A 16,648-nucleotide genomic window follows, 5' to 3' on the forward strand; every position below is an offset into this window, starting at 1 on the left:
CAAAACGAAACGAACAAACACATTAAAACGATGGCTAGCTGTTGTTAGCTGTTTGTGCTACCCGCCTCACTTCCGGGCTTCACTGATTCGCTAGCCCTCCACCAATCAAATTGCTCCAAATGAAAGACGGTCGGCCGCCGATTGAACATGTTCAATCGGCGGCCGACAGGCTCAAAACAAGCCCGACGACCTCTACGTCGGCCGACGACCTCTACGTCGGCCGACGTCACGGCACACACCAAACAGATTCGTCTTTTTTTTTGACGACGGCGATTATCGGGCTGGTGTGTCCTGGCCTTTAGAGGTGTTTCACACAAACACATTGAAGGCTGCAATGTTCAAGTAAGACACAGATTCAAGCAGAATAAATAAAGACCAACTGTAGCCTATATTATGACCTGAAATGTGTGAAATGATCCAATACATTTCTGAAACTAAGCTGATATGTAAAATGTTACTTCACTTGCTCCTGGACCTTTTCATTAATTTATTGAATGTCGTTTTTATTAAATTACAGCAGTTTTATTTCAAAATGTCTTATTTACAACGTCTGTTCATATTTCAAAGTGGCATGTGTTCACATATTTTGTCTGCATGAATTCATCTTATTATTTACCTGATATCATAAAGTCAATCCATATTAAACATCATGGATCTTTGTAACTGTAAAAAAAAATCATTAATTTATCCAGTATGTGAACTCACAGCTTACAGCAGCACAACAGGAAAACAAAAAACTTAAAAAATGACACTTAAAAGTGCAAATCCAAAGTCCTTGAGGTAGGATATTGACCTGTTTTATAAACTGTATAAATATAAATATTAGTATATACATGTATATCACATACAATATACATACAGAAACAGATACAAATACATATTCATACAATTGAAAAATAAAAGCATCTATTTAAAATGTAAATATCCTTTTATTTATTTAAGAATGACTTAATGTCAGTCTTTTTGTCTCAATGGGCTTTAGTCTGAACTGGACCCTTCTGAAGCGCTCTCGTTATTGGGTAGTCGGAGGGGGATGAGGGGTCCGCGAGGGAACAATTTCTCCACTACGCTGTCCAGTCCGTGCAGCAAACAGCAGCTCAGTCCGCTACGTGACGTCTCGATACTTGAGGCAGTGTACCACATGCCAGCGTCTTCATCGTAGCGCTCCACGGCTAGCAGTGTGTTAGTGCCGTCGTAGCCTCCGATCACATACAGTTGGTCGTCTATCACTTCGATGCCAAAGTAGCTGCGAGGGTTGTACATGGAAGGCACCATGTTCCACCGGTTGGTACTTGGGTTGTAGGCTTCTGCTGTGCGCAAGTGGGCGGAACCATCGACAGTGCCACCAACCTAAGAGAGAAACAATAAAGGGAAGATATTGAGATTATGGTTGCGTTCCGAATCGCATACTTTCTACTATATAGTATGTAGAAAAAAGATTTAGGATGTCCCGATTCTTGTGGCCAGATTTAGGATGGTTAGAAGTACCCGGATGTCCTACTTCATGCGGCCAAGATTGTTAGTGTTGAAAAGTGCATCCTATTTGGGCGATTCTGACCCACAATCCAGTGCGCACGTGAAGTGACGTCACATCGACGAAGCCTCCATATGAAAACAAATGGGGATGCGACGGATATAAAAGCAAAAGGCAAGATCAAGGCGCAATGTTATGATGAAATAAGAGAGTAAAGTATGTCCCAATAGTATGCCTACTGCATCCTAACTAGATTCTTTTTATCGTCGGATGTAGTATGTAGAATAGAAAAAAGAAAGAGTATGCGATTCGGAACGCAACACCAAAAGGTACAGCGTGTGTGATGAAGGTGTTTTTAGTGGCATCTAGTGGTGAGATTCTAGATTGCAACATCAAGTCTTCTCCTTGGTTTTAGGAGAATTTAAAGAAGCTACGGTGGCCTTCAAGGACAAGAAGCTATAGGCACTAAAGATGGCATCATCCACCGCCGCCTCAAGTCTTTCCACAATATCAAGTGATGAGGTGAAGATGTATTTAGTTAGTTATTCATTCTGAAGTATTTCTTCTTCGTCTTCAGGTGCATTTTCGGCGGACACCCACTATAAAAATGCGTAAGGCCATTAAGTTTGTCTATTCTGTGCTACTGTAGAAATGGCTTTGCAACATGGTGGCGTGCCCCACTCCTATTTAGATATAAAAGGCCCATTCTAAGGTAACAAAAAAAATAAAAATGAATTCTACACACTGAACCTTTAAAGCAGGGGTGTCCAAACTTTTTTCACTGAGGGCCACATACAGAAAAATCTACGAAGGGCCGGGCCACTTTGCAAAAATAATCAGGACATGTAGCTGCTCTGATGTTTAGTTTCATAGTGTCTTCGTAAATTGTAATCCTTCTTCACGGCAACACTTTACTTGCACATTAAAAATATACATCCCCCTCTTGTTAAATGCCATTGATACACCCAGTGTTTTCTGCTTTTACGTCTAATGTCCAGCTTGGTGAAAATAGTAGCCAGCTGAGATCCCGCCCCTCCAAGGGGGGTCCGGGGGTATGCCCCCCCGGGAGATTTTTTTAAGTTTTTAAGTGAAATGCATGAATCTGGTGCACTTTGAGAGGGAAATTAAGAGGCTAAAGCTGAAGAATTTTGTATGAAAAAAAATGTAAACACTGTGTCAGATGATTTAGAAGCTATTGGAGAAGGACACATAGATTTTCCATAATAATATTAATTTAAATTTGAATATTATGCAGGGTCCTCTGGGATGGCCTTGATGCTCTTTTTCTTTTATGGGACATATTTCTCTGCAATATAATGAGTGCATTTAGATTATTTAAAAATGAAAAGGGCCATATTACATTATATTTTTAAAATCGGCCGCGGGCCAATAAAAAGCGGGCCGCGGGCCGCAGTTGGCCCGCGGGCCGTAGTTTGGACACCCCTGCTTTAAAGAGTATCTCCACCCAGGCAACAACTCTTGAATATAATCACAACACAGCTAATACAGTTAAATAAACCCTGCAAACTCTGAACTCTGAACCATAAATCGATGCCAGCCACACACAGTAACTAAACTAAGGTTATTACTTACGGCATAGATTCGGCCCTTGTAGGCGACCACTCCTACGCCACTCCTTCCAGTCCTCATGGGGGAGAGGGTGGTCCACAGATTGGTGTTCGGGTCGTAGCATTCTGCCGAGGTGAGGCTGCGACGGCCATTAAATCCCCCGCAAACGTACACCTAGAGACAGGTAGGAAAAGACTAATTTAAGCAATTTTTGGAATGATCATCAATGCAACAACTACAATAACTTCTGTGTCGAAAGGACAAACTAATTAATTGTTGGGGCAAAACTTGAATTTATGTATCAGGTTTGTTTGGTAAGTTCAATTAACAGCAACTATGTGGCATTCTACTTTATATTTTCATGGTGCACCTCTACACTTTTTATCTGCGATGTGTCTTTGTACTACGTTTGTGTTTATTTGTGTCCCAGGTGTTGCTCTCTTCACTTGTGTGTTTCTCTTTATACATTTTCTTCCTCTATTTTGCATTGTTGAGCCTGGGACTTAAAAATGTGATTATACCGACGACTGCTTCTGTTATTTTTCTGCATATGACAAATTAACCTAATAAATAAACCAAATAGATCTGTTATCTCTTGAATCTTGCTTGTGTAAAACATTAATTCCTGCTTCACCCACCTTTCCATTAAGAACCGTAGCGCTTGCTCCACATCTCTTGGTTCTCATCGATGCCATCATGGTCCAGCGGTCCGTCCCGGGGCTGTAGCACTCGACCGTGTTAAAATAATTCTGTCCGTTGAATCCTCCGATGGCGTAAATGCAGTTATTATGCACGACAACGCTCACATAGCAACGGCAGTAGTTCATGGGTGCCACCGGTTGCCACGTGCATGTGACAAGATCGAACCTTTGCACCGTATTCAAGTGAGACTCGTGGCTGCAGCCGCCGATTAAATACACAAAGTTATTGAGGACCGCGGCCCCGTGGTGAGCTCGCCAAATCTCCTCGGCGCCCACGGTTACCCAACAGTCGGCTTTGGAATCATACGCTTCCAAGCTGGTTGCCGCGACGCTGTCATCTTTGCCCCCAGTAACCAGCAAAATGGCGGAGGGCAGGCGCGGGCGGTTCAGCGAGTGACTGTTGGAGCTTCCGTTGAACCTGAACTCGGTCAGAGCCATCACGGCCTCGTTGACGATGGACATACAGTCGAAGCTGCTCTTCACCAACGCGCTGTCGATCACATTGTTCTGGAGGTAGCTAGCCGTCAGCAAGCCGAGACGCACCTAAATCAAATCAAATCAGTTTTATTTGTATATAGCCCTATATCACAAATAGACATTTGCCTCAGTGGGCTTTACATTTCATTCAGTATGACACGCTGCCCTTAGACCCTTAGCTCGACTGAGAAAAAACATCAAACTATCAACCCTGACCCACTCTCCATGAAATTTTAGGGCAGCGTAATAACATCCCTCAATTTCAATTTTTTTCCTGGAACAACCATCAAAGCTGTTGTTTTTCTTGCTAGTCTTCTGCAGAACAATTGGGCTGTTTTGTAACAACGCAACCCAATGCATCCTATACTAAGCCAACTAAAATACAACGTGAGATTTCTTTCGTTACCTTGGGCAACAGCACAGAGAGGAAACCCTCCCTCTGTCTGGGCAGGTGTTTAATCCAGCGGACCACAGCCTCGTAAACGGCATTTTCTTTCTTCACGACGAGCCTATCGTTCTCGATGATAACACACAGCTGCGGAACCGTGAGCTCAAGGAACTCCTGAGAGACACTGGCTATCTTCTCAAAGTGCTGCAGGATGTATAGAAAGACTTTAGCCTTCAGCTCGGGACAGTGGTAGAAGTCCACAATCCTCCAAATTCCCACGCAATTCCTGGGACACAGCTGCCCCTCCAGGAAAAAGCAGCAGGTCTGGACTATTCCCGGGATAAGGAACTGGTCTGCGGCGGCCAGAGCGTCGACCACGTTGTCCTTGGTGAGCAGGACGGAGTGGTTGTAGGCGTAGTTGATGATCAGGTGCATCATCTCGGGAGACACACCGGGGATCGTGTAGATCTGTTTTTGAGACGTCGCCCAGGCTCCGGTGAAGAGAGTGCTGTGGGGGTCAGGGTTTGGGTTAGAGAGGAAATCAGGGTTTAAGAAAGTCAACTGTATGTGTAATAAACTGAAAGCTCATTGTTGATGATGATAATGTAACATGAGGTGAGAATCACTTCAGAAAAACATCTGCTCTGTCAGAAATAAAGCATTGACATGATAGATAGACAGACAGACAGACAGACAGACAGACAGACAGACAGACAGACAGACGGATTATATATTGTCATTGCATGATATACCAAGAAACCTTGACGGTAAGCTCAGAAAAAATAAAATATGAAGTAAAACTACTCTGTGTTGGTTTTCAAATTGAGTTAATTCAATGTGCTGATTTTAAAAGTCTGCTTGCCTCTGTTTAACTTGCTTGTAGTATAATATCGCAGTAACCTACTCACCGAAAGTACGAGCTGCAGCTGCATAGGATGATCTTGTGGGCATCAAACTCCACGTCGCTAACCTTGATCACCACATCGCAAAGTTTTCCCTCCAGGCGCAGTTCGGTCAGGACTGCGAATGCCATGTCCTCCATCCCTTTATCCACTGCACTTTGGGGGGACTTAAATGTGGAAGAAGATGCTTCTCCTAGTACACTCATTTAGTTTGATACGTTCAATCTATATTTTGAACCTCTGCTCTCGGTGTGTTAGTGTGTGTGTGTGTGTGTGTGTGTGTGTTTTCAGATGTCTTGACAGTTATGAAGTGTCAAGATTCTGTACCTGTTGAAAATTCTGGAATGAGTCATTGTGACATCACAGAATCCAGAACTGCATGGAATGGAACTCCTAAAGCTTCTAGGACTCTGGAATGGTTGCTATGGGGAAGTGAATTCCAGGTGTGATTGGTTTTGTCCCTAATAAGTGTTTTTTTTTATCCAAGAAATCGTATATTCAAACTTCTATATATTCAACTTTTCAACTCCTTTTATAGTAATGAGACCTTTTTTAAACTTGTTCAAGTCTATAATCAGCTATCTAGTTTGGTTTTCAGCATTCACACGCATATTAAGCAGGAAATGCATTTTATAGTTTGATAAGTTGTTTGGGCGGTAACACTTTACAATAAGGTACACAAAATTGTAGTAACTGCTACATAGATATGCATTACCTACTATCATAGGTTTTTCTTTTTTTTATAACTACATACAGTACATATGTGCATTACCTACTAAATGCACATTGTAAAGCACTTTGTGACCCTGTCTGTGAAAAGCGCTATATAAATACATTTGACATACTTACTTACTTACATAGTTTTTTGTTGTTGTTGTGGTAGTAACAACTACATAGATATGCATTACACCAGTAACTCATTTGCATAAAATACTTGATTTGATTTGATTAGATTTTTATTTGGAAACATTATAAACACTATATATTTTATACACTAACAGTTGCCTGTTTTTTTCTAAGGTACACATGTTTACATATATGTACTTTACTCGAGTATTTCAAATGAATTAATTCACAAGCTACTGTACATAGCAGTTGGTCAAATAACTAAGTTGAGCCCATAACCTTTTCCAGCTAATATAATAGCTACATTTAAGTGATGAACACAATATAATGCATTATGATCAAAAAATAATATAATTAAATGAATTACATTAAAATAAACTTTACATGTTGCATACCGAGTTATTTTACTTTGTGTAGGATACATACAGAATATTTGAATGATAACGTTGAGATTTTCTTTTTAAATGCAGGACTTTTACTTGTAACAGAGTTTTATTTATAAACTGTATCATTTGATCTTTCGAGGTTAAATAAAGAAAATTAATGAATGAATGAATGAATTCTACTGTTCAGAAAGAGGGTGAGAAAAAAGGAAATTCAGCAATGGCATCATGACATTTATAAAGGGTGTTTTGGACAGCATGAAAACAGTCTCTAGAAACAGGGAAGCGTTGTTTCTAACGTTTTGCCACAAGAGGGAGTATTTGTGTGTGTGTGTGTGTGTGTGTGTGTGTGTGTGTGTGTGTGTGTGTGTGTGTGTGTGTGTGTGTGTGTGTGTGTGTGTGTGTGTGTGTGTGTGTGTGTGTGTGCGTGCGTGCTTGGCATGACCATCTGCATGAGTATAACGCAAGTACAGACCTACAACTTTTCAAACTGGCTCCCGTGACGACCACCGTAACATGTCTGTCTCTACAAAGCCATACAGACAATGCTTAAGACACAATAGTATTTGATTAAGACCATAGATATGTTTTAGAGCCACTGTGAGAACAATAAATGTAACTTCTTTACATTGTATTTTCATCAAGATTTCCAGCAATAGCATCATAGGTTTGCTAGGGCATTGATAGACAACAAGATAAATAAAGCCTACACACAAATCAAAAACCAAAGATTAATCAATGAAGTGAGTAGGCTCAATAATGAAGAAATAGTCCAAGTCCTTATTTTTTAAATACTTTATATTTTCAGAAAACATTCACACAGATATTAGAGCACACACAGCCCACCCACAGACATCTTTGGACAGATTACGAAGACAAAAAATAGATAATCAGAATATCAATAAAATCATAATATGACAGGAGTCTTTTAACAGTTGAAACCGCACAATAATCAGACAGATACATATAGTGCGAAGAAGATAAAGATAGAATAGGCACACACAAATTAAAGGTGGTCCGAGGAACTTTCAATTTGTGTTAATTCTTGCACCTCCATTGGACATAGTGTTTTCACTACGCCAGCTGTTGTTCCTGGGTGAGCGTATACCCATGACAAAGGCATTAAGAAAAAACTATGTAAAAATAGCATTCTTTGCACTGATGGTCTCATTTGTTGTCACATGTCATTTATGATCATCAGAGGAAAATGTTTACTGTTTCAGAGATATTTAAAAGTTCCTCATAGCACCTTTAAAACATTGTATACCCACTTCATTTTTACCTTATACAATAGTATTAAGAAGCATACGACTGAAATATCATATGTACAAAATAAGTAGCTTTAACATACTAAGTGCAGAAGTCTACTTGAAGTACTTAGTTACTCTACACTATTGCTGGCGGACGGATATTGGCTTACAAACAGGTTTAGGCCCTGTAAAGAAAAAGTGGGTGTACACCATAGGTCCCCACAAAGGTAGTCAAGCGAGTCTCTCTCTCACACACACACACACACACACACACACACACACACACACACACACACACACACACACACACACACACACACACACACACACACCCCGTAGCCTACACCTCCTTCCTTCCCTCTTCAGAGTAGTTCAGACTTGAGGGAGGAATGGCGGCCCCTCGGAGCTCCTTCATCGCTCTCTCCTGGTTGTTTCTGCTTTTACATTCATCCTGTGGATCTACGACTACGGGTAGCAAGAAGGCAAGCCAAGAACGATGCGCTTTCAAGGTAAAACTCATTATGACACCTACACTGTGTTGTTTTAACGACTTTTGAACTAGGTAAAGTTGGTGCTGCTTCTGCGTCGTCTCAAGTCTCTCTCCCCCAAAAATTTGCGCTTTCGGAGATGGTTCCGTGTGTTTGGGTTTTTCTCCCACATCTGCTAGAGATAATCAGACATTAAATATATTAAACTAATCGTGCTAATGAAATGAACTCAAGTTTGATGTTAAAGTTTAGTTCAAAAACAGTCTGACGTGTTTTTAAAGTCACGGTGCGTCAGTCTGGCTACCTTTCTTTACCTGTGTCTGTCTGTGTGTGTACTGCTCATCCATTTTTTTTTCGTTTTACGTAACCAAACTGTTATTAATTGAAACGTGCTTATTTGCATATTACTCGCTCTAATTTTTTGCATCAGAAAACAGAATGTAACGCTGTTTATGAATACGTCAGGTGTCATTGTAAATTCGGCACACTTGTGATCTACAATAGAGGACTTCTATACATGACATTTTCAATTGTATAACTGATATAACTGGCTATACAATTCCCGAAGAGACATTTGGAACAGACAGAATTATACTTTAAAAAAAAATCGCTAAAGAACACAAACACACAAGTGAAAAAGTGAACACACAAACAAAAGACAAAATAAAATAAACAACTAACATGGCGTACTCTACTTAACAGGTTTCTAAGGACATTGTTTAAACTAAAAGGTATACATTTTGATACATTATTCCAAAACACGTGTGATATGAGAAGCCTATAGGATTGAAAAGTGTCTCTTAAAGCTAATTTTCATGTGATGTATTGGCTGTGAAAATACATTATCTGTTTGACTTGAGATCAGTATTCCACTAAAGTAAGAAAATATCAAACATTTACTTTAACAGTCAACATTTTTAAAAGTAGTTTAATATGTCCTATAACTCATGTCTTACCTGCGGAGAGGTAGAGGCTGTGTTCTTTGCTTCATAATTATTAAAGAAAAACCCTTACTTATAGGCACCAAGCGTCCTAACTTTTTGTAGCATATATTTATATCTCTTTCTGTATCTGGTACATGTTTGGTTGCTTTCGGCACGTTTATAAGACAGTAAAAATCACAGAGAGTTACCGTCACAACAGCCAAAGTGGAGGGTTGTTTTTACAGGCTTATCAGAGGATCAATGTATAAAGCAGAAATGGAGGTTTAAATCGCTTCCGTTTGAGGATGAATTATGGTTTTCAGGGGGATCAAACACGAGAGGCTTCCCCTACTTTCCATGTGAGTGTAGTGGGTTCAGGGGAATTGCAGGTAGTAAAAGCTGATTTCCTGCCTTTTGTGTGTGTGTGTGTGTGGGGTGTGTGTGTGTGGGGGGGAGGGTGTGTGTGTGTGAGTGTGAGAGAGAATGTGTGTGTGTGTGTGTGTGTGTGTGTGTGTTCTGTTAGAATCATTTGATGTAGAAAACAGGAGTATGTCGTGAACTAACTCCTCCCACACTGCTGCTCTGCTTCTGCACTTTACTGAAACTTTGAAAGAAAAAAAAAATCTTCTAGCTGCACTATCATCTGAGTTCTAAATGTTTGAACTTTTAAGAGCGTATAGACCCTTTTACTGTTTGTAAACAATGGTGACGTAGGCTGTAAAAGGGACTATAGTCTGAAGAAAAGGCTTTGCGACCGATTGTAGCCCTAAAATACTGCTACTTAAAAAAAAAAAAACATCATGCCATAATAAAACCTTGTTAGATTTGTTCTGTGTGTGTGTGTGTGTGTGTGTGTGTGTGTGTGTGTGTGTGTGTGTGTGTGTGTGTGTGTGTGTGTGTGTGTGTGTGTGTGTGTGTGTGTGTGTGTGTGTGTGTGTGTGTGTGTGTGTGTGTGTGTGTGTGTGTGTGTGTGTGTGTGTGTGTGTGTGTGTGTGTGTGTGTGTGTGATGTAATTGATTATTCAAGTGATGTCTTCAAATGTTCCCAAACGATTCATGATGGTAGTTGGCATTGGCAATTAATATTTCGCCGATAGACAAAAAGGGGAAGAATGGGCTCATGTTCTCAGCTGTAGGATGAAGTAGAGAGAGACGAAGCTTTAGAAAGTTATGTGAAGACTTTTGTGTTTAAAAAGCGAGTGATGTCTGTGTGTGTGTGTGTGTGTGTGTGTGTGTGTGCAAACTATAGAGGTTTTAATTTTCCTGTGTTGATAGATGACTCCTATCTGCCTTTTGATGCTCTATATGGGTGTGTGTGTGTGTGTGTGTGTGTGTGTGTGTGTGTGTGTGTGTGTGTGTGTGTGTGTGTGTGTGTGTGTGTGTGTGTGTGTGTGTGTGTGTGTGTGTGTGTGTGTGTGTGTGTGTGTGTGTGTGTGTGTGTGTGTGTGTGTGTGTGTGTGTGTGTGTGTGTGTGTGTGTGTGTGTGTGTGTGTGTGATCCTGGTTTCCTCTTTCTGGCTTTGAAGTGTTTTCTACAGGAAGCTTCACACTGTTTACTCTGCTGAAACATTCCTTCCTGCAAACCCCCCCAGCAGACACACACACACACACACACACACACACACACACACACACACACACACACACTGTGCCACCTCCCCCTCTCTCCTGCGTCCCCTTTTCTTTTCAGTAACACACTTCAAAGGCGGCAGGATGGGGGTGTGAGGAACTGCTATTCTACAGGTGTGAGGTTATTAGAGCTCTTTGTGTGTGTGTGTGTGTGTGTGTGTGCGTGTGCGTGTGTGTGTGTGTGGCTCGTAAATGCTGTGCCTGCTGCTTGTTGTACATGTCTGCAACATGTTTGCGAGGTGTAGGGGCAGGGGAATATTTTGACTGAGCTGAAATCAATAATTGCTCGATTAAGTTTGTTTTTTAAGAGGGGCGCTTGTATGTAACTATTGCAACTCACTTAAACTAGCTGCTATCCTTTCTATTTCTGACGCTGACATGTTTTTAAACATTTATAACCAATTCTATATCACAGTTTACAGCCAGAATCTCAGTGTCGGGTCTAGAGTTAGTTAGTGTACAGAGTAGACCAGTGTTAATACTGGATGATTAATAAATAAATGAAAAGTTGCCTAATGCATTTTTTTTTTTTTTTTTTTTTTTTTAAGATATTATATTTTTTTTGCATTTTTATGCTTTATTGATAGTGTAGAGACAGAGTTGAAATGGGGCAGAGAGGGGAGTGACATGCAGAGAACGACCGCGGGCTGGAATCGAACCCGGGTCCGCTGCTGGCCGAGGCCCATGGGGGGGACGCCCTACCAACTGAGCTAAAGGTGCCCCCTCCTAATGCATTGTTAATACTGCATGATTTCAATTATTATTTTGCCTAATGCCTACTCATTGAGACCAGTGCGTTAGTGGGTAAACCATGTCTTAAATTCTCAGGGTCGTCTTCCTCAACTTTTTCCGCCATGCAAAGTGACGTCATCCGGTAAGGTGATGCGCTGGCAAATCAAATACGTACAAGAGGAGTTTTCTGGTAATTTACTTCATAATTTAAATGCGATATTTCTAGATTATATTTGTGTTTATATGAAGACTTTACATAGACTCAAAGACCCTGTTGGGAACTCAGTTTTTTTAAAGATATTTTTTTTTGCCATTTTCAAGCCTTATTTGATAGAACAGAGTTGAAATGGGGAGACAGAGAGAGAGAGAGAGAGAGGGGGGATGACCTGCAGTAAAGGTCCACGGGTCGGATTTGAACCCGTGACCACTGCAATGAAGGGAGCCAATATGGTACGCGCTCTATCCACTACACCACTGGAGCGCCCTGGCAACTCAGTTTTAAAGAGTTTTCCGCTTTCCACAAATTCTCCTTTTTCAAGCCTGGTGCCTACATTACCCACAGTCCAACTTTCCACAGTCCAAAAATTCCATCAGAAGTTAGCATGTGTTATGCTACTGGCAGCTAACGTAGCATAACACAGCCTAGCCTACCTAATGTAGCTTAGCCTCCAGTCAATAGCCTCAAATAGAGATGCGAACGCCACACCCACAGATTTTTATTTTTTTCATTTTCAAATGTATACTCTCCAGCCCTTTAGTCCAGGTTGATGACTTTATCAGACTACAAGCGGTCTCATCTGGAGACTGATTATGTCTCTATATTATACAACTCCCCTATGTGTGACGTCAGTGTGTTTTTCTACATCCACAAATACTCAAATTTCTCCCAAAGAAAGTGTGTGTGTGTGGAAAAAAAAGAAGAACATTTTTCACTAAATCTCTTGAATCTTATGAAGGAAACATCTCATTCTTTTTACTGTATGATTCAGAAATCAGGTTACCGAAGAAGGGAAGAAGGGAAGAGTGGTAGATGATTTATGTCCATGTAAAGTCTATTTCTCTCTTTCGCTCCGGTGAAACACATCTGCTACAGCCATCACCTCTGTCTCAGTGGAGGGACACACACACACACATACACACACACACACACACACACACACACACACACACACACACACACACACACACACACACACACACACACATACACACACACACACACACACAGGGGAAAACCATTCACCATTCCTCTTCTCTCTGGATTCTTATTTTTTTCTCTCTCTCTCTCTCTCATCCTCCCATCATTTTAAAGGTGGAGTCAGTGATTCTGGAGAACGCTTGTTGTCTAAATCACGTTATGGCAAAAAATCAGTGAATATCTCTACGCGATCTGCTGCTTGTCTGTGCGCTCAAAAAATAATCTGGTGTTAATACACAGCTTAGGCTCTGTAAACAGGCATGTTGCTAGCTACCATGGGCCCATTCATTTATAGACCCTTTGTTTACATACCAGTTTACAGAACCTAGACTGTGTATCACAGTAACACCAGCTTGTTTTCTCTCAAGTGCACACACAGTATGGACAGGTAGCGGATCATGAGGAGATATTCACTGATTTTGACAGAAAGTGATTTTGACAACAAGCGTTCTCCAGAATCACTGACTGCACCTTATAGGAGGACAATTACATCATGAATATCTATTTGAAATTAACTGTCCATTTTTTTTAAATACTTTATTTATGGATTTTTTTTAGAGAACATACACACACACACACACACACACACACACACACACACACACACACACACACACACACACACACACACACCTTTTTAAAGCAGGTTTCCCCTCTGTAACACTGTCACGTTTTCCCAGAATCCTCTGAGTGCTTTTGGCATCGGAGAGTCTCGCGGGGCGTCACGGACGTTTGGCCGTCCGATGTGAAACACGTGTTCTCTTCTAGTTTTCTGGCAAAAGTAAATCAGGCAGAAAGTGACGAATCGATGCTGGAACTTCCCTCTGTTACATAAAACCTCTCAGGGAAAATACAGCTCCATTGTTTTCATATATAAGTTACATCCTAAACAACAGCCTAAATACGGGTTTTAGACTCACAGACATTGATTTTATACATCATTTGTTGCCTTAAGTTACACACAAAGAAATAATAATTTTTAGTTTGGCCAGGTTTGACTCACAAAACTTTGTTGCATGTGATTTACATAATCATCTCAGCTTGGAAAGATATGTTCACACACTGCACAGAACTGAGAAGTGCATTTCTGGCAGACACCCACTATATATGAAAACATGTAAGGTCTTTGAGCATGGGCTCAGGTGGTAGAGCGGGTTGGCCAATGATCCAAGGGTTGGCGGTTCGATCCCCGCTCTGCCACCTGTGTCAGAGCAAGACCTTGGGCAAGACACTTCGCCCACCTTGCCTGGTGTGAATGTGTATGACTGCTGTATGTTTGAGGTGGTGGTCGGAGAGGCAGCCACGCTTCCGTCAGTCGGCCCCAGGGCAGCTGTGGCTACTATCGTAGTTTACCACCAACAGAATGACTGAGTGTGAATGAATGGAACCTGGAACCCTGTAAAGCGCTTTGAGTGCCTTGAAAAGCGCTATATAAATCCAATCCATTTTCAGTGTGTCCCTTCTGTGCTTCTGTAGAAACATGGCGGCTCTCCCTGCTCTTACGTAGATGTAAAAGGCTCATATGCGGGTTGTAAAAACAAAACTTTTATTTTCAAATGATAGTATAAGCCTACTAATTAAAACTACTGAATATTAGGGGCGCCCTTAGCTCAGTTGGTAGGGCGTCCCCCCCGTGGGCCTCGGCCAGCAGCGGACACGTGTTCGATTCCAGCCCGCGGACGTTCTCTGCATGTCACTCCCCTCTCTGCCCCATTTCAACTCTGTCTCTACACTATCAATAAAGCATAAAAATGCCCAAAAAATATCTTTAAAAAAAACAACAACTACTGAATATCATTCCATTTCTACCAAGTCTGTTTGTGATGAAAAACACCAATACGTTCTACACATTGGACCTTTAATTCAGGTGATCATTTTCGACTGGATTATATTTCTATTAAATTCCCCTACAGTTACAGTTACCCATCCACCTCTCCTCTTCTTTACGTTGCTTTGTTGCCCTTTCTGATGTCAGTGTCATAACCGGACTGATTCATCGTCTGCAGATCATTTTCTGTGTGTGTGTGTGTGTGTGTGTGTGTGTGTGTGTGTGTGTGTGTGTGTGTGTGTGTGTGTGTGTGTGTGTGTGTGTGTGTGTGTGTGTGTGTGTGTGTGTGTGTGTGTGTGTGTGTGTGTGTGTGTGTGTGTGTGTGTGTGTGTGTGTGTGTGTGTGTGTGTGTGTGTGTGTGTGTGTGTGTGTGTGTGTGTGTGTGTGTGTGTGTGTGTGTGTGTGTGTGTGTGTGTGTGTGTGTGTGTGTGTGTGTGTGTGTGTGTGTGTGTGTGTCGTGAGAAGAGGGGTTTGCTTGTTTGACTGGAGCTCCTTTCAGTTACACCCTGAACCCTCGGGGGCTCCGTGAGTTAGTGACTGTAGTGCAGCTCGGATGACAACAATGACCACACCTCTTCTGTTCGCTTCAAAGGTGGACAGAAACATAGTACATTTCCTTAAGTACTGAACTTAGGGACACTTTTTGAGTCTGTTTTGAGTATTTGCACTTAAATTGAATATGTTTTTTTTTTGGTATTTTAAGAATTGTACTTTTTACATTCCACTACATTTCTAGGAAGCGAGGCGTTAGTTCATACTTTCAGGCAAAGCAAAGCATTGAAGTCAGCTGTTGATTTTTTAAAATTTTCTAAAACTTTCAAATCTTGTCTTGATTGTAAGTTTATGGGATGAACACATGTCATTTAATAACATTATTATTTGAGTGAAATATGTGTCACTCATTGCACTTTTCTATTTGTTCCCCTTGTCTTGTTGTATGACGACCTTTTCAGAAATCTTTGAATAAGTATACTGTATGCCAATTTGGCTCTTAAGACTACAATGACTGACAATGAATCAGAGGATATACATTATCCTGTATATTGACCTTTTACACAGCGACTTTACTACACATTAATGCTTTAGTAGGTGGTGGCTTTAAAAAAACCTAATGAAAAGTCAGTGTGTGTCTAACGAGAGAGAGTGTTTTTTTAAAGGACAAACTGGCACAGCAGGAGTGGACTAACTCTGTGTGTGTGTGTGTGTGTGTGTGTGTGTGTGTGTGTGTGTGTGTGTGTGTGTGTGTGTGTGTGTGTGTGTGTGTGTGTGTGTGTGTGTGTGTGTGTGTGTGTGTGTGTGTGTGTGTGTGTGTGTGTGTGTGTGTGTGTGTGTGTGTGTGTGTGTGTGTGTGTGTGTGTGTGCAGTGGGGGGGTCATTGAGGAGCAGTCATGCAGGAGGAGGAAGCTGCAGGTTTTGTTCCTGTGGTGGGAAATCTCTGGTTGGCTGCTCCCGAACACACACACACACACACACACACACACACACACACACACACACACACACACACACACAGACTGATTTTCTCAGTTTGCTTTGTTGTACCTCCCTTTTTGTTTCCATTTTTATTTTAATTTTTTTCTAGACTTTATAACAATATAACGATCAGATTTGATTTTTTTTATTTATTTTTGGGGTTGGACAGCAAGTCAATGGATGGGTCAAATCAAATATAATCATAGGAACTGAATCTGTCATGCGTGGTCACCCACCTGAGGCTCTTTACAGACACTAACAGGGCCCGGATACACAACACTAACTGCTGCATTCCTAATCAGCATAGACCGTTTTACTCTTTAGTAATCCCTTTGAAATGAGTTTGACTGCACGTCCTTTAAAGGTGCTACGAGGAACTTTTTCTGAAA

General features: G+C 41.2%; 2 protein-coding genes across 2 annotated transcripts in view; one reads left to right on the plus strand and one right to left on the minus strand.

Moving 5' to 3' along the window:
• Positions 1-978: 978 nt before the first annotated feature.
• Positions 979-5,651, minus strand: LOC307249248 (kelch-like protein 10; the record flags this gene model as incomplete). Its single annotated transcript, XM_080025892.1, has 5 exons — positions 979-1,350; positions 3,068-3,217; positions 3,682-4,287; positions 4,628-5,117; positions 5,518-5,651. The coding sequence occupies 5 exons, from the start codon at positions 5,649-5,651 to the stop codon at positions 979-981; spliced, it is 1,752 nt and encodes a 583-aa protein (XP_079882018.1).
• A 2,716-nt stretch (positions 5,652-8,367) lies between these two features.
• Positions 8,368-16,648, plus strand: part of il17rd (interleukin 17 receptor D) — a 33,137-nt gene continuing 24,856 nt past the window's right edge. The window contains exon 1 of the mRNA XM_080026703.1: positions 8,368-8,499. Within this exon, the coding sequence (XP_079882829.1) occupies positions 8,380-8,499 (120 nt within the window). The 5' untranslated portion in view covers positions 8,368-8,379. The remainder of the gene's footprint in view (positions 8,500-16,648) is intronic.

This window comes from Ammodytes marinus (genome assembly GCF_949987685.1).
Source record: "Ammodytes marinus genome assembly, chromosome: 4".
Taxonomy (NCBI): Eukaryota; Metazoa; Chordata; class Actinopteri; order Uranoscopiformes; family Ammodytidae; genus Ammodytes; species Ammodytes marinus.